This window comes from Rousettus aegyptiacus, unplaced genomic scaffold (genome assembly GCF_014176215.1).
Source record: "Rousettus aegyptiacus isolate mRouAeg1 unplaced genomic scaffold, mRouAeg1.p scaffold_m13_p_9, whole genome shotgun sequence".
NCBI classification, from domain to species: Eukaryota; Metazoa; Chordata; class Mammalia; order Chiroptera; family Pteropodidae; genus Rousettus; species Rousettus aegyptiacus.
In genome coordinates, this window is record NW_023416312.1 from 60,671,835 (window position 1) to 60,690,076 (window position 18,242).

The following is an 18,242-nucleotide window of genomic DNA, read 5'->3' on the forward strand; positions in this document are numbered from 1 at the left end:
TGATGATGATATGCTATTTGTACTTAAATATATTACCGTGGTCAGTGATATCAGTGGAGTTTCTAATCTAAAAGCAACCTTGTGCTAACATAGGAAATCCCACCCTGGCACAATATAGTACTTTATAAATGTACTGTTGGTTATTTGCTAATATTTTATTTAATATTTTATATATTACCCATCAGTGTCATATTGGGTTCATAACAGGAGTTGGAGAATTGTCTTTTCTTTGTAATGACCTTGAATAGTTTATGGATCATAGGTACTTACTGATATGTGGTGGTTTACTGGAATTCATCACTATACTGATTCGAGTGAGATGCTTCTTGCAGGTAATTCCTCAATAACTTTCTCTGTTTCTCCTATGAAAATTGGTTAATTCAGACTTCCTTGCACTAGAATTGGAATTTTGGTAATCTATATTTCTCTAGGAAATTATCTCTTTCAGATAGATTTTCACATTTCTTTGCCTAGAAGTTTGTGAAGTAATCTCTTTTATTTTCTTTTTTTTTCTGTTTCACTGGTTATATATCCTTGGTAATTTATTATTTTGTAAATTTTCTCTTTATACCTTTCTTGTTTTATCAAGCTAGCCAGCATTGTGTCTATTTTAAAACATAAGATTTTGATTTTTTAAATTTTGTACCTCATTCATTTCCATTGTCATTGTATGATGTCTTGTGCTGTCTTTTGGTTTACCTGAGTTTTTTATAGTGTTTCTAGTTATTTAATTCATTCATTTTTATTCTTTCGCTTTCAGTCATAAAGTCTTTAGTGCTCCGAATTTGCCTCTGATCACTGCTTTAAATGTACCCTTGGATTTCATATGTAGTTATTTATTATCATTCTTTTAAAACATTTCTGCAACTTTGTGTAGTATCTTCTTTTTAAGTGAGCATTTTTAAAGTCAAAGTCTTTAAAAAATTTCCTGGTGTAAGGGCCTCCTTCTTTTCAGCTTTTCTTACTAATTTTAAGTTGTGTTGCATGTGATTCGAGAAGATTGCTTATAATATTTCCACTTTATGGAAATTAATGAAGTCATCTCTGAGATAATTATGATCAGTTTTTGACAGGAAAATATATTCTCTCATATCAGAATATATATTTGGTTTACCTTATGGATTATAGTGTTTAGATTTTCTATATCTTTACTCTTTTTCTAAACTACTTGATCTGTCTTGTACTGACACTGGTGTAGTCAATCTCCCATTATTACTGTGTTTTCATCTAAGTCGCCTTGCCTTTCTGCTTATTAAAAGTGGTTACTATGCTATTTGGGGTGTAAATACTCCTTAGTGTTATGTCTTTCTTGTGAATCTTGGATGTTGTTATTAAGATATGTTCTCAGTCTTATTTAACGCTTTATTAAAAATCATTTTAACCACCTCTTTTCTTTTTTTTTTTAAATTATATTAAATTTATTAGGTGACATTGCTTAACAGGATTATATAAGTTTCAAGTGTCCTTTTCTATAGTACATCATCTGTTTACTGTATTGGTGCATTCAGCACCTAAAAAGTCAAGTCTCCTTCATGTTTTGTAACACTTTCCTAGCTGGCTCATTTGTATCTTTATTTGTTTCTCTATTATCATTTAACACTAATCTCCTGCATTATGTCAAAAAGTTTATTGTACATTTTTTAATTCTTCTATCTTATTTCATTTTTAGTTGCACAATTTCTCTTTTTATTCATGATGTAAAACACTTCGCAGTACTCTTTCCAGCATTCCCCTATCTTATTTTAGAATTTAAAGTAACATCTTTACTGTCAGATATTTTGAAATTTTCACTGTCATCTCACGTGGGATAACAATCCCTGTCATTTTCAGAAGATGACTTGGCAAACATTATCTATAGAGACATGAAATAAGTATTTTAAATTTGGGGGCCACATGGTCCCTGTCACAACTACTCAACTTTGCCATTGCAGTGCAAAAGCTTAAATGGACAATACATAAATGATTGATGATGACATTGTTCAAATTAATCTTTCTTTACTCAGTCGAGGAACCACTAAATTACCCTTGGCACATTGAACCACCATTTACAGATCCCTGCTCTACTAGATATGTCAGGAGAGCTGAGAGGTGCAGAATCTCCTAAATTCCTTCATGGTAGAGAACTGTTTCTCTATAGGCTGTGATAATTGAAGAACATCTAAGCTGACTCTTTTTAGTCCATTTCTGTTTTTAGATTTCAAAAAATATTCTGATTCAAGGTATGTTCCATATCCTCAAAATCCGTGCTCGAGTATAATTTATTCTGTTGACTTATAGGCTCCTTCTACTTCATGGTTGCCTAATACAGGTGACATTTTGTTTCCTCATCTTTTTGTGCAGCATTTTGTATGGAATGCCCCTTCCTTTTCTTCATTTGTATGCTAATGGGTTCCTTCACAAGATTCCAAGGTTAAAGATGCCATTTTCTGGCAGTACAGCAAAGTCCATATCCTGTACTTCTTTTGTTTGTTTGTCTTGGCGATGGAGGGAGAAGGCGAGAGTGCTCTGATTTTGTGGCCCTCTCGTGTCTGGCATGATGCTTAATTTTTCCCTTTTGTTTCCTTTACAAACGTCATTACTCGAGTGCCAAAAAATGCTTTTTTTTTCTTCCTCTTTGCCTTTGTCCTTCCCTAGAGGATATGTCTTTCAAAGACGGCACCTTGAAATCTCCCTCACCCACTTAAATGCTCATATTTTGGAGTCCCTTCCCATTAGTCCCTGCTCTCATCTTTCAGGACACCTGTTAGGTATGTTCAGACTTACTCTGTGCCTAGGCATTCTGCTGTAGTTTTAGATCGACTTAAAGCTGCTAACCATCGTTCTTCATGTGTAGGTCTTGCAGCATTTCTCGGTCTGTCTTTGCTTGCCACAAAGCCTAGTGATGGGGGTGTGATGACAGATTGTGTGCTGGGATTTCATGAGTTTTCCTTTTTCACTCATGAGTGTTTTGAAGTTTTAGCGTTCTCTATTTAAAAATAACAATGAGGGTGTGGCTTTTGTGTAGATTTACATTTCTTGTCTTATTGGTTTGTATCCCTTGTGGAGGAAATATTGGGAGGATGCCAGCTAGGTGATCCACATTAAACCTGCCAACTTAACTCTATTTTCAATTGGAATGATATACATATGTATGTAAACTATACACACACATATGTGTATATATACATATACACACGTATGTATATCTCAGAAATCTACATGAGCACATACTAACACGTCTATATACTTTACACACATGCATATCTATTTTTATTCTGTTTCTATTGCAGAGGTCACTTGAGGCAGCAGTCTGATTCGCTGTATACTTATTCAATAAACATTTTCTCCATAGCTAAAAACGGAGGCAAACAAGAGACTTTCGAGATCGTCTCAGCATTTCTAAATACTCAACACCCGGAAGCAGGTTGACGAAAATGGACCAAAAGGGCACAGCCACGCTGCTAGAGCTTGCTGCGAAGAGCCTGCTGAGTAATGAGCCTGCAGCTATCCACGCCCTGGAGGAGCTCCCACGAGACCTCTTTGTTCCATTGTTTGGTGCTGCCTTCTTGGGTGGGCATATGAATGTACTAAAGGAACTGGTGAGGGTTTGGCCCTTTCGCTGTCTCCATATTGGGACATTGATTAGAGAAGAGTCATATTATGAAATCTTGGAAGCCATGATTGAGGGTCTACAGATTCTCCCTGCTCAGAACTCTTCCCCTCGGTAAGATTGTGTGCAATAGAGAAGTAGTAAGTCAGCAGGAGGGTATTCTGGAGCATGAGCAAGGAATTTCCTAATAGTCTCCCAACAGTAGCCGTTGGTGAATGCTGAAGATCTCTGTGGCCCTATTGGTTGAACACTTGCAGTCAACTTTGAAATGCCAGTGTCTTGCAGAATTGACTAGTGAATAGTAGAGGTGACTGAGGATGCTAGGAATGGATTTATCTCATGAATGTGATGATATGGTTGTGAGACTTGGACATACAGATGGGAGAGGACCAGATTTGAAGAAATATGGGCTAAAGAATGAAAGATGTTTAATTTGTATGGAAAGCACTTCTTGGCAAATGGTATATAAAGTGAAAGCCAGAATGAAAGGGTTCTGTCCCTGCTTCTCATCATTGAGATTGCTGGGTTATATTTAAAATCAGCTACTTCTCATCCCCTGTCTCCTCCTTTCCTCACAGGGGACCAAAACTGAGGATCCTGGATTTAAGGCAGGACCTGGAGTGTGAAACAACATGCTCCGAGTTTAGGAAGACGACCCCTTTCTGTCCCGAGTCTTGTGTTTACTCTCAGCATTCCATCCTTAAAATAAAAGAAGCCCAGAATAATGCCAGGAGCCTTGGGATTGTTAATTCAGAGTCTGAGTCACAGTCTGCCTGGGAACCCATGGAATTACTAGTGGACATTTCCATTAGTGGAACCTTGAGAAAAAATCAATTTCTTTCTTTCCTAAGGAGAAAAGTTGAGCAGAGCTTTGGTTCCTTGCACCTCTGCTGCAGGACTTTGCAAATTAATAACATGTCTTCTGAAAAAAGTATCCTGCGCTTTGTGGATATGGGGTGCACTGATAACCTGGAAGTGAAAAAGGCTGATCTGAGTGAAGTCACCACCCTTTTTTATGAGATGATCCACCTGACCAGCCTTAGTCTGTTTAATATACCATTTAAATCTTGCAAGGGGAGAAACTTCAGAAATTTCCTCACCTGGCTCGGGCGGCTGGACAATCTCCAGGATATCAGCTTATCTTTCTTCTACCTCAAAAATCAGCTGCAAAAACTACTCAGGTGAGGGGGCAGGGAAGAACCTGGGTTCCCTGAACACACCATTGTTAAAATAGAAGTGACCATGCTTGGGTATCCATAAGCTCCTTGTAACTTTTTTATCCTCCCACCTTAGCAGGGGCACTGCTGGGAGTCTGAATCTGGTCAGGCTCGGGAGAGGTACATCCTGATGAGGTGAAAGGCAAGATTATGAAGGAAGCTGTGCAGATCCATTCAGATGTCCATGCGCAGACACTATGAAATGTCTAAATACATTGGAGAAAAAGACTCAGTCATTCTCCTATTGGAGATTACAACTCTCTAGAGAAATAGAGGAAAACTTCAGACGGAGAAATGTTTTATATTATATCACTGGTGCACATCTCCATGAACTAACCAGAATAGTTAACACTGGCAGTTTATGTTGCTCCTTATTATCCCCAATGTTTAGACCCTGAATGGAGAACTTGTCTTCATTGAGATAGTCAAGGGAATCCTCAGTTGGCTGCCTTGCCAGACCCATCCTCACCAAATAAGTAAAAAATTTTCACCATTAATTATGTTGTATATAGTAAGCATACATATCTTTATTTCACTTAATGTGTCCCACAGCCCTGTATAATAATTGCTGTTGTGCAGTATTTACAGATTTAAAATATTTTTGTCAGAGTGAACAAATCACTTTCTTAGGATAACAGATTTACTCAATGTGACACCCAAGATCCAATTGTTAACGACTGTTGTAAAATATATACAAATCAATTTACTGTCGCACATCAGGGATTGATATATACTTCAGGGCTCCCTGACCGGGCCCAATCCTCACGTCCCTGAAACCATCTTTCTTTTTCTCTCTACAGAGTCTTGCCACCTGAGTTGGATACATTGTATCTCTCTAACTGTGGCCTTTCTAATAGAGATGTCACTGCCTTGTCCCAGAGCCCTCAGGCCACCCACCTAACAATGCTGATTCTCAGTAACAATGAAATATTCTCAGAAGCTTATGAGCCCTTCCAAACACTGCTGGAGAACGTCTCAGGCACCCTGCAACATCTGCAGGTAAATAATTGCCAGATAACTGATTCTGCTCTCTCTGCTGTCCTCCCTGCCCTGAGCCACTGTTCCCACCTCCGTGTCCTGAGCTTTGCCCACAACCCCATTACAATGCCTATGCTCATGAGTCTTCTGCAGCAGTTAACATCCTTGATGGAGCTGAAGCATGTGATTTATCCTGTCCCAGTCCATTGCTATGAACAAGAGGATTCTCATAGCAGGTTGGACCGGCAGAAACTTGCTGAAGTACAGGCCCAATTGCTGATGATGCTGCAGATGGTACAGCGGGAAGACATGAACTGGACCACTTCACATGAGTAATTTCCACAATGGAAGGAGTTGTTTCAATACTGATGTGTGGCCATTAAAGCACTCAGTGTTTTGCCTGAAGCCCAAGTTTGTAGAGACACAGATGTAAAATTCTACTACTTGAGGAAATGGGAGCTGAGAACAATGACTATGGGACCGACCTCTATTAAAGAGAATCTCTTAAAAGGAAGTAGAGGAATTTGAAAGGTCCTGTGGATCTCTTGTCCATTGCCTTCAATATCCTCCTCTGGTTGCTAATCACAGTGTTGGCCAAACCAGAAAGGTGCATTATTTCCCTGTCTACGCCGAATGGGCCGTTTACCCACTTATGGACACTTGACACACGTCACATCAGTTGAAACACTTTCTGGATGTGGTAGCTGTCGAAACCAATAATTGTCCTCTCTAGGGTCCTGAAAACTTCTTGTACTTGTGATTGCCTCAAGATGCTTATGAGAAAGCATATACAAGTAAAGGGAAACAAACAAGCTATGCCCAGTACCTACTTATATCTTCATCAGCATGGTGGTGGTACCTGCTCTCCCAGGTCTCAGACCCCTGGTCAGTCAAACATTAGACCATACACCTTCACCCAGTCAGTGTCTGTTATGATTTAGGTATTGTTTCAGGTGCGAGGACAGAGAAAGTCGCCGATCTCAAAGCACTCAGAGTACAGAGATGCTCTTATGATGTGTCAGTTTCTCCACTCCTTCTTAAGGTATTTGTGGAAATTATTTTCCTGCCCCTCCCCACACGCCAGATGTTTTTTCTCACTCATTCCCTTACATACTCTGCTCAGTCCTGTTGGCCTCTTTATGCTGTTGGGTAGCTGCTCAGCCCTCAGCTCACGGTTTAACTGTTATCTCCTCAGATAGTGTTTTTCTCTCTCTCTCACTTTTCCATTTAAGTAGGTGTACTCCATTGTTGTTTTCTCCTGATGTGCCATTTACATTTTCTTCATGCACACGTCCTTCCGAATGAATCATCAATCCTCTGCTCTTTCCCTAGAGGTGCACTGTTCGGTATGGTACACAAGAGCCATATGTGGCTACCGAACACTAGAAATTTGACTACTCTGAAATGTGACGTACTTAAGAGTTAAAAGCACACTGTGTATCCAAGACTTAGTAAGACATAAAGGGTATAGAGTAACTGATCGATAATTTAGTTATGCCGTGTATGTGTTGAGATGATAATATATGGTGTGTCAAAAACAGTAGAGAGAAAAGAATGTCAATTGACTTGTTTATATTGTTTACATGTTGGCGTGATGGCATTGCATTTCGAAAACTGTAAGAAAACATGTTAAACTAATTAATTAATGGTCTGTTTATATGTTCATGTTTCAAGATAATAAAACATTGTATTATGACGACCTATTGTGAAAATCAAACTTAAGATTAAGTAATAGTGTCTTTACAGTACTTACGGGTTGAAATGACAACATACCGAATGTGAATGTCTTAGTAACAAAAGAAGAATGGAAATTATTTTGTGGTTCGTGTGTAGTGTCCCTTTGTTGAAAGGAAAACTGACAACATGTTAAAGACAGTAAGAGAGAAGAAAGCAAATGTAATTGGCCATATGTTTATATTCTTTTTAAGTTGAAATATACCACACGCATTTCAGAGTCTCAGAAAAAAAAATAAAAAGTAATTAATTCATTCTCTTTGCTGACACAATGAAATAATACCAAACTGCATTTCCAGGACCTAGAAGAAGAATATAAAATTAATAATTATTAAAAGTAACTGATGCGTTCTTGTTATTTCCATTTTCTGATAACACACTGCATTTCTGACTTACAAAGACAAATATGTCAACTAATAAAAGAAGTGTGTACATTGGTTTCTTTGTTAAATCATATCACATGGCATTTCAAAGAATTCCTGAGAAATGGAATGAGAAACTAACATGTTTATTTGGCTTCCATGTTAAGATTATCCACTGCATTTCAGAGACTTCAAAAATATAAGCTTCATTAAGGATTTATTTCTACTGTTTACATGTCGACATTATAACTGTCTTTTGATGTTTTCTTAAATAAAATAACTATTAAAATAAAATCAACCCGCTCCTTTTAAGTCCCTCTGTAGAGCGTTGAGGCAAAATCTCATGAGATACTCATATTTGGTACATCGCATTTGGTACATGGACTTGAATGAATAAAGTGGACTGAATACCGAGATTATGCTTAACATCTATGGAGACATTTAAATACTTCTTGACCCACGATTCAAGAACATTGTCCCCCGTGATGGCTTCCCTTGCACGTAGCTCAAATAATCCACTGTATTTTTTCAGCATTTCCAAGTTCGCCCTGCAAAACAATAGAGCCAAGAAACGGCATCGACAAATATGGACTCTAGTTGAGTGATGTGTGGGACTTACAGGACCAAAGGTAAAGGAATTTGCATATCGTAGGTTTTTTTTTTTTTTTTTAAGATAACATGCTGAGATGCGACACGAGTCTCAAACTGAGGGACATTTGTCCCAATGTATATGGGAATGGAACATTTTTCCACAGAGCATCTGAAGTGTTTTTTATAAAACAGGGAAACCCTGACCAAAGTAAACTTTGAGCTTTGGTTTACTAAGAGCCAAGGAATGTATAGACTTAATAATTATAATCTCTTCTTCTCATTAAAAATTACTTCTTATTCTTTAATTCACTTTATCTTACCTCGTTGGCTGGTCTCTCACCCACTTAGATCTTTCGCTTTTTCCTTTTTCAGAGAGAACCCCATTTTCTAATAATATTTCTGCTAGCCTGGTGGCAAAAATAATTGCATAAGTGCAAATCATTAGGCTGCCTTATCTACAGCAATAAATATAGTGCCTCTGTCTAGAAAGCAAGATGCTTCCTGTCTGGCTCAGCAGACACAAGACCTCTCATTTTATGCAAATACACCACATTTTTTCCAAAAGAGCCTCGTTATTATCATTATTTAATAATTATAGATGCCATGTTGTGTGTCCCTATTTTATGTCAACCCTGGTGGCAAACTCGTCATGAAAGTTAACTCATCTCGCCCTGAGAAACTTACTGAGAGGATATTGTTTTAATTTATAGATGAGATACATGAGTCAGGAGAGGCCACAGTAAGCCGTGGGAGTAGACCATCCCAAATTTCCGTGGCATATTCCTCATTCCTGTTGCAAGTGCATGACAGGTGCACACCTGTAACCAGGGCAGGTGGGGGGAGTGATTGTTGGGGGTCTGAACAATTCCTATGGGAACAACTTGGAGACCCAAACTGAAAGAATGGCCACCATCTTGGCAAATGGTTAGTCACTGTGCCTGTGGAGAAGACGGCCATAGGGCGCAGGGATATCTCAAATCGATGACCCTATGTTATGGCCCAGAAGTGCCACATTTCACACACAGTCCACAAAGGGGTAGTCGTCACTCAAGCAAGAAGTGCAGTTCTACCAGATGCCTGGAATAGGAATAGGGGAGAAATGGACACCTTTGGTAAACAGCACTCCTGACTAGCATATGTTAGCATCGAAGCTCAGAGAGATTGCACACACGCCAAAAATCACATAGGCAGTAAGCAGCAGGGCCAGGACATGAATGCAGACAATACGCTTTCAAAGTCTTTGTCATCTTCATTCTTTTTCTATAGTGCATGCTAATCTCTTAAATGAAATATGTATATATTTATTGTACGGATCCCATTATTTTGATGTGCCAGTGCTCTCTTCCTTAATCACTTCTTGTCACAAAAGTAGAATTTAATATACATGACACCATTGGCTAAAATCATCAGCATTGCTACACCGTGAGTGTCTTCCAAAAACATGAATGGTTGCATATTTGAGTGTCAGTTGTAACTTTGAGAAAGTAAAATGCAGTGGTAGAAGTAATGACTTTTTTGACCATTTGCTTAAAAAATATCATTCTAGTATTATCAATGCAGAGTAATAAAAATAAGAACAGAAGTAATGAAACTGGTAACGGATGTGGCAGTGTTCAACACAAATGCTAAAACGTCAGCACATTAGAGAGATAAGATAAAAAAAAAAAAGAGGGACTTCTGGAAACATGGGTCAACAGAATTAGAGATAAGGCACGGACAGAAGAGAACATTTGGGATTGAAAAGGCTGTCGTGCTTGCAGGTACAGCAAGGACTCAAACGTAAGATAACGTGAAATGTATGCGCTGATAATATGAAAACTTAGACTAAAGAAAAATGTATACCTCGCCATACTGAAGAAAATGAAAACCTTAGTATTACTAAAAGTCATCTTGACAAGGAATGCATGAGAAGGCCAAATTATTGGCCAATTTGAATTAGTTACATAATGCAAAAAGTATACATACTTTCGTATACTTGAGCAAACTAAACCCAGCGATGGCCGAAACAGCTACTAAAGCACGTCAAAGTCGTGTTTGTTCCCAAGCAGACAACGTTTGATTCAACATTAGGAGGCCTGCAAAGTAATTTAACACCCCAGGGGAATAAAGGCAAAGGAAAGGACTATTACCGCTAAATATCCAGTAAAAGGTATACAAAAAATTAAACAACCAATCAGGGTAAAACCACAACAATAACGATAATTCTCAGCAATTCATAAATAGAAATTACTTTCTTCTGCTGACAAAGAGTATTACAAAGAATCAACTACATCATGCATCACACTCGACAGCGAAACATTAAAAGCATTCCCTTTGAAAAGAGAAAAGAGAAAAAGAGGACTCATATGACCACTTCTTTTCAGTATCGTACTGCGTCACCTGGGCGGTAATAACATAGGTATGTACATGCATCAAATTATAAATATATACCAGTGAAAATTGAGCCATGATAACGATGTGGTTATCTTCATGTATTTTCATGAATTTTCTGAAGCTACAGAAAATTAGGATGAAAATGAAGATTAACACGTTTGTCGTGTGTAAGGCTCATACTAACAGAGGGATTGTAAGGAATAGAAAATATCATTTCAGGAGCACAAATGATAACATTTCTTGAACTAAACCATGAATCGGCTCCCTCGGCAGCTATCCTGATGGTCGTAAACACTGCCATGCGCTTTCCTGTTCTATAGAGACTAGAAAGCTACAAACCTGAAAAGAACCAGTGTGTGTGGGTGTGACTGTGTGTGTGCACGCACACGTGGTGCGTTTGCGTGACACACACATACACCTTGCCGAGAACCCTTCCGGCTACGGTTCTTAGTGGGGTCTCACTTGTATGAAGCATATGAACCACCCTGGGACTTATGAGTGTACCTGAATGACATGCGAGCCACATATGGCCCAGTGATGCCATCAGCTATGTGTGATGGGAGAGGTCTCTTGCTTTGATGGGGCAGCCATAGCAGGATTTGTAGAATTCAGTCTCTGCCATATAGGTCAAGTAGCAGTCAGGCAGCAGTGGCATTTCAGCTGTAGCAGCCCCGCAGCATGAGTGGGCTTGCCCTGGTTGTGCAGCTTCCAAGGCCACTTTGCTGGCCCTCATAGAGACTTTGCAAGCTGTGTAATAGATTTCATTATAGATGACCTGCTAGGATGGCTTGTGGCACAGGCAAGTGCCACAGGAACCTTGATTATTAGAGTACTTGACACCAAAATGGATGCAAGCAATGGGCCCCGAAGGAAACTATGATCTGAGATCCACCTGGCCTAGGTGCATGTGAACGTAGTAAGGACGCAATTGACACTAGAGGAGGCAACATCGGTACTACAGGGCACGCCATGGTAAAACAGTTGTAAAAGATACCGCCTGTCGTCACTGGAATTGAAATTGTTTTGAAGTCAGTGTGTCGCTGGACCAAGAAGCTGCTGTTAGGGACTCAGAGGACACTCCTTTCCCCCACGGCACTGGGGAACCTATTGGCGAGGAGGACATCTTCATCTCTGAAGTGTTCTGAAGTGGCTGACTCGCGTGAGGCCACACGTGAGACGGTCGATCCTGCCTTTGGCACAGTCACCCTCCTATCACTGGGGATGTTGGGAAGCTGGAGTCACAGGCCAAGCAGAAGCACTTTACCTTTCGGGTCTAGGTGAGTGCCGTTCACCTTAATAGGCAGCAAAGATGGCAGGGCAGCCACATTGGTTTGACCTACAGCAACCTTTGAAGGTGGCTAATCGAGCAACTGGTTCCTTGGCGCTTGAAATATCTGAACAGCCTCCAAAGATGCATTTGATCCGAGAGAAATGTACAAAAATGGAAATATTTATAACAAAAGTATAAGAACATAGGATGACCAAATAAAACTCAAGATCCGTTGCCTTGAGCCATCTTGATGGCAAATCATCGCCCCTTACCGAATTCCCACACGCAACCCAGGACACTTTATAAGCATACCTGTGGCTATAATCTCCAATAAAGTAGACATCAGAAGAAGGAAACCAAATAAGAGACAAAAAGAAGCAATACATAACAACAGAAGGATCTATCCACTAAAGAGATGTAAACATCGTAAGTACACACACACCAAACAACAGAGACTGAAAGTACATGAAGTAAAAACTGCCAGAGTTGAAAGGAGAAATAGCCAAGGCCATAATAAGAGTTGGGGCCTGCAACACCCCCTCTCAGCAAGATATAGAACTATTAGAGGGAAGATCAGCAGAGATATAGGAGATCTAAATAGCAAAATAAACTAAAGGGATCTATATTACAAAAAGAACTCTCCAACCAATGAGACCAGAGTACAATGTTTTTCAAGTGTCTGTGTTATACACAATAAGATAGACCAACATCTGGGCCATAAAACAAGTCTCCACAAATTTAAAAAGATTTGAAATAACACAGAGTATATTTTTGACCACAGTGAATTTAAAATGGTACACCTGCCATGGAACAAAGTATGGCAATTCCACAAAAACTGGATATAGAATGACCATATGGTCCAGTAATTCCACCTCTAGCTGTACATTCAAATATACTGACAGCCCGGACTCACTCAGATATATGCACGCCAATGTCCATAGCAATATTATTCACAGTCATGAAACAGTGTTAACAACCCACATTTGCACCTACTGATGAATAGATAAACCAAATGTGGCATGTACACGCAATGGAATATTGTTCTGCATTAAAAAGTAAGAAAATTAGGATCCATGTTACAATTTGAATGAACCTTCAAAATGTTATGCTAAGGGAAATGAGCTGGCAAGAACCGGACAAATGTTATGTGATTCCACTTACATGAGGAGTACAATTTACTTTGAAGAGTAAAAATAATAGAGAAATGGGGTTGAATCGTGGCTACCAGGGGGTGTAGGCATGGCAAAACAGGTGGTTCTGTTGAACGAGGGGAAAAAGAGATTCACTTTGGAATGACGAAAAAGGTGGAGGGGGATAGTGGTGACGATTCCCTAAGGTCACTGGATCATGTACACGAAAATGGTGAAAACTGTGAAGGTTATGTTATGTATGTGTTCGCACATTCCAAAGAAAATTGAGTCCCTTACCTGTCCAAAGTTTGTCAGCACAGGCAGATTTTTCATTAACGTGCCTGAGATTAGGGTAGAGTGGGAGCGATGCTGAGTGGTATGGATCCCACCAGTAAGCAAGGTTTTCAATTTATTGTTATTTTCCACAGAACTCTGGTGACTTGAGCTCAGCTAAATGAACTCTTTTTGCCCACCCGCGTTCTGGTATTCCCATCATGGATTACACCTAAGTCAACTTTGAGGCTACTTGTCTCTGCAGCCATGTATATTTTGTCTTTTGGATAAGAGCAGCCAGGATTGCTGACGTTTCATCACGGTAAGTTCACTCTCTCCTCCTCCCTGCAGGATAATGAGTAGTAAGCAAAGAACCACTCCTCCTCTCTTGATTCTCCCTCCCTTTCCTTTCTTTCCCCCTCGGTCCTCCCACCTGCATTGCCTTGACTTCCTTCTCCAGTGGCACAAGAAGCAGCATTTGGAGTCCAGGCTCCAGGGCTTCTTTCCCAATCCTGCCTCCTTGCTTTCCTCCAGGGCCCCACTGAAGCCTTGGAGGGAAGAGGGAATGGAGTGGGAATTCAGGGCTCTGATGCCTCTCTGGAAGTCCAGCTTTGTGCCAGGAACAGGATACACTCTCACGTGATTCCATTAGCTTAGAGCAGGCATGGCCTAGAACCTGGCCCACAGTTTCTTTTTGTGTGACCTGCAAGGTAAGAATGCTTTTTACATGTTTGCATGGCTTAAAAAATCAAAAGAAGAATCACTTTTCTGGACATGAAAATCATTTGAAGTTTACACGGCCCTATCCATACAAACACTTTTTCTGGAATGTAGCCATGCTGTGTCTATGGCATTTTTTTCCTCTACAAGGACAGAGTTGAATAGCTCCTGCCCAGACCATAATGCCTCCCGAACTACAGATCCTTACGATCAGACCCTTTCCGGGAAAAAGTTTGTGAGCGCTGATTTAGAGCAAGTGTCCCAAGAGCAAGTGCACAGTTACTCTGGTAGATGGCTGGCAGTCCCTTTGTCCAAACCCAGGAAGGAGATTTACTGTAGTTATTTACCTGTGAAGTCACTGTAGGGTCTTTTCATCAGCAGTCCATTGGTTCTTGGTGTCCTGGGTTGCGTGTGGGAATTCGGTAAGGGGCGATGATTTGCCATCAAGATGGCTCAAGGCAACGGATCTTGAGTTTTATTTGGTCATCCTATGTTCTTATACTTTTGTTATAAATATTTCCATTTTTGTACATTTCTCTCGGATCAAATGCATCTTTGGAGGCTGTTCAGATATTTCAAGCGCCAAGGAACCAGTTGCTCGATTAGCCACCTTCAAAGGTTGCTGTAGGTCAAACCAATGTGGCTGCCCTGCCATCTTTGCTGCCTATTAAGGTGAACGGCACTCACCTAGACCCGAAAGGTAAAGTGCTTCTGCTTGGCCTGTGACTCCAGCTTCCCAACATCCCCAGTGATAGGAGGGTGACTGTGCCAAAGGCAGGATCGACCGTCTCACGTGTGGCCTCACGCGAGTCAGCCACTTCAGAACACTTCAGAGATGAAGATGTCCTCCTCGCCAATAGGTTCCCCAGTGCCGTGGGGGAAAGGAGTGTCCTCTGAGTCCCTAACAGCAGCTTCTTGGTCCAGCGACACACTGACTTCAAAACAATTTCAATTCCAGTGACGACAGGCGGTATCTTTTACAACTGTTTTACCATGGCGTGCCCTGTAGTACCGATGTTGCCTCCTCTAGTGTCAATTGCGTCCTTACTACGTTCACATGCACCTAGGCCAGGTGGATCTCAGATCATAGTTTCCTTCGGGGCCCATTGCTTGCATCCATTTTGGTGTCAAGTACTCTAATAATCAAGGTTCCTGTGGCACTTGCCTGTGCCACAAGCCATCCTAGCAGGTCATCTATAATGAAATCTATTACACAGCTTGCAAAGTCTCTATGAGGGCCAGCAAAGTGGCCTTGGAAGCTGCACAACCAGGGCAAGCCCACTCATGCTGCGGGGCTGCTACAGCTGAAATGCCACTGCTGCCTGACTGCTACTTGACCTATATGGCAGAGACTGAATTCTACAAATCCTGCTATGGCTGCCCCATCAAAGCAAGAGACCTCTCCCATCACACATAGCTGATGGCATCACTGGGCCATATGTGGCTCGCATGTCATTCAGGTACACTCATAAGTCCCAGGGTGGTTCATATGCTTCATACAAGTGAGACCCCACTAAGAACCGTAGCCGGAAGGGTTCTCGGCAAGGTGTATGTGTGTGTCACGCAAACGCACCACGTGTGCGTGCACACACACAGTCACACCCACACACACTGGTTCTTTTCAGGTTTGTAGCTTTCTAGTCTCTATAGAACAGGAAAGCGCATGGCAGTGTTTACGACCATCAGGATAGCTGCCGAGGGAGCCGATTCATGGTTTAGTTCAAGAAATGTTATCATTTGTGCTCCTGAAATGATATTTTCTATTCCTTACAATCCCTCTGTTAGTATGAGCCTTACACACGACAAACGTGTTAATCTTCATTTTCATCCTAATTTTCTGTAGCTTCAGAAAATTCATGAAAATACATGAAGATAACCACATCGTTATCATGGCTCAATTTTCACTGGTATATATTTATAATTTGATGCATGTACATACCTATGTTATTACCGCCCAGGTGACGCAGTACGATACTGAAAAGAAGTGGTCATATGAGTCCTCTTTTTCTCTTTTCTCTTTTCAAAGGGAATGCTTTTAATGTTTCGCTGTCGAGTGTGATGCATGATGTAGTTGATTCTTTGTAATACTCTTTGTCAGCAGAAAGAAAGTAATTTCTATTTATGAATTGCTGAGAATTATCGTTATTGTTGTGGTTTTACCCTGATTGGTTGTTTAATTTTTTGTATACCTTTTACTGGATATTTAGCGGTAATAGTCCTTTCCTTTTGCCTTTATTCCCCTGGGGTGTTAAATTACTTTGCAGGCCTCCTAATGTTGAATCAAACGTTGTCTGCTTGGGAACAAACACGACTTTGACGTGCTTTAGTAGCTGTTTCGGCCATCGCTGGGTTTAGTTTGCTCAAGTATACGAAAGTATGTATACTTTTTGCATTATGTAACTAATTCAAATTGGCCAATAATTTGGCCTTCTCATGCATTCCTTGTCAAGATGACTTTTAGTAATACTAAGGTTTTCATTTTCTTCAGTATGGCGAGGTATACATTTTTCTTTAGTCTAAGTTTTCATATTATCAGCGCATACATTTCACGTTATCTTACGTTTTGAGTCCTTGCTGTACCTGCAAGCACGACAGCCTTTTCAATCCCAAATGTTCTCTTCTGTCCGTGCCTTATCTCTAATTCTGTTGACCCATGTTTCCAGAAGTCCCTCTTTTTTTTTTTTATCTTATCTCTCTAATGTGCTGACGTTTTAGCATTTGTGTTGAACACTGCCACATCCGTTACCAGTTTCATTACTTCTGTTCTTATTTTTATTACTCTGCATTGATAATACTAGAATGATATTTTTTAAGCAAATGGTCAAAAAAGTCATTACTTCTACCACTGCATTTTACTTTCTCAAAGTTACAACTGACACTCAAATATGCAACCATTCATGTTTTTGGAAGACACTCACGGTGTAGCAATGCTGATGATTTTAGCCAATGGTGTCATGTATATTAAATTCTACTTTTGTGACAAGAAGTGATTAAGGAAGAGAGCACTGGCACATCAAAATAATGGGATCCGTACAATAAATATATACATATTTCATTTAAGAGATTAGCATGCACTATAGAAAAAGAATGAAGATGACAAAGACTTTGAAAGCGTATTGTCTGCATTCATGTCCTGGCCCTGCTGCTTACTGCCTATGTGATTTTTGGCGTGTGTGCAATCTCTCTGAGCTTCGATGCTAACATATGCTAGTCAGGAGTGCTGTTTACCAAAGGTGTCCATTTCTCCCCTATTCCTATTCCAGGCATCTGGTAGAACTGCACTTCTTGCTTGAGTGACGACTACCCCTTTGTGGACTGTGTGTGAAATGTGGCACTTCTGGGCCATAACATAGGGTCATCGATTTGAGATATCCCTGCGCCCTATGGCCGTCTTCTCCACAGGCACAGTGACTAACCATTTGCCAAGATGGTGGCCATTCTTTCAGTTTGGGTCTCCAAGTTGTTCCCATAGGAATTGTTCAGACCCCCAACAATCACTCCCCCCACCTGCCCTGGTTACAGGTGTGCACCTGTCATGCACTTGCAACAGGAATGAGGAATATGCCACGGAAATTTGGGATGGTCTACTCCCACGGCTTACTGTGGCCTCTCCTGACTCATGTATCTCATCTATAAATTAAAACAATATCCTCTCAGTAAGTTTCTCAGGGCGAGATGAGTTAACTTTCATGACGAGTTTGCCACCAGGGTTGACATAAAATAGGGACACACAACATGGCATCTATAATTATTAAATAATGATAATAACGAGGCTCTTTTGGAAAAAATGTGGTGTATTTGCATAAAATGAGAGGTCTTGTGTCTGCTGAGCCAGACAGGAAGCATCTTGCTTTCTAGACAGAGGCACTATATTTATTGCTGTAGATAAGGCAGCCTAATGATTTGCACTTATGCAATTATTTTTGCCACCAGGCTAGCAGAAATATTATTAGAAAATGGGGTTCTCTCTGAAAAAGGAAAAAGCGAAAGATCTAAGTGGGTGAG

At 40.4% G+C, this 18,242-nt stretch overlaps 1 protein-coding gene across 1 annotated transcript; it reads left to right on the forward strand.

Moving 5' to 3' along the window:
* Positions 1-3,348: 3,348 nt before the first annotated feature.
* Positions 3,349-6,970, forward strand: LOC107507095 (melanoma antigen preferentially expressed in tumors-like). Its single transcript, XM_036227223.1, has 3 exons — positions 3,349-3,703; positions 4,168-4,770; positions 5,607-6,970. Exons 1-3 carry the CDS (start codon positions 3,414-3,416, stop codon positions 6,118-6,120), a joined length of 1,407 nt encoding a protein of 468 aa, XP_036083116.1. The 5' UTR covers positions 3,349-3,413; the 3' UTR covers positions 6,121-6,970.
* Positions 6,971-18,242: the final 11,272 nt, after the last annotated feature.

Bases quoted from the DNA above. Each gene is read 5' to 3' on its own strand.
- LOC107507095 (XM_036227223.1), top strand. From the start codon at position 3,414: ATGGACCAAAAGGGCACAGCCACGCTGCTAGAGCTTGCTGCGAAGAGC. The intron at 3,704-4,167 runs GTAAGATTGTGT...CTTTCCTCACAG, and splicing joins GCTCAGAACTCTTCCCCTCG to GGGACCAAAACTGAGGATCC. The intron at 4,771-5,606 runs GTGAGGGGGCAG...TTCTCTCTACAG, and splicing joins CAGCTGCAAAAACTACTCAG to AGTCTTGCCACCTGAGTTGG.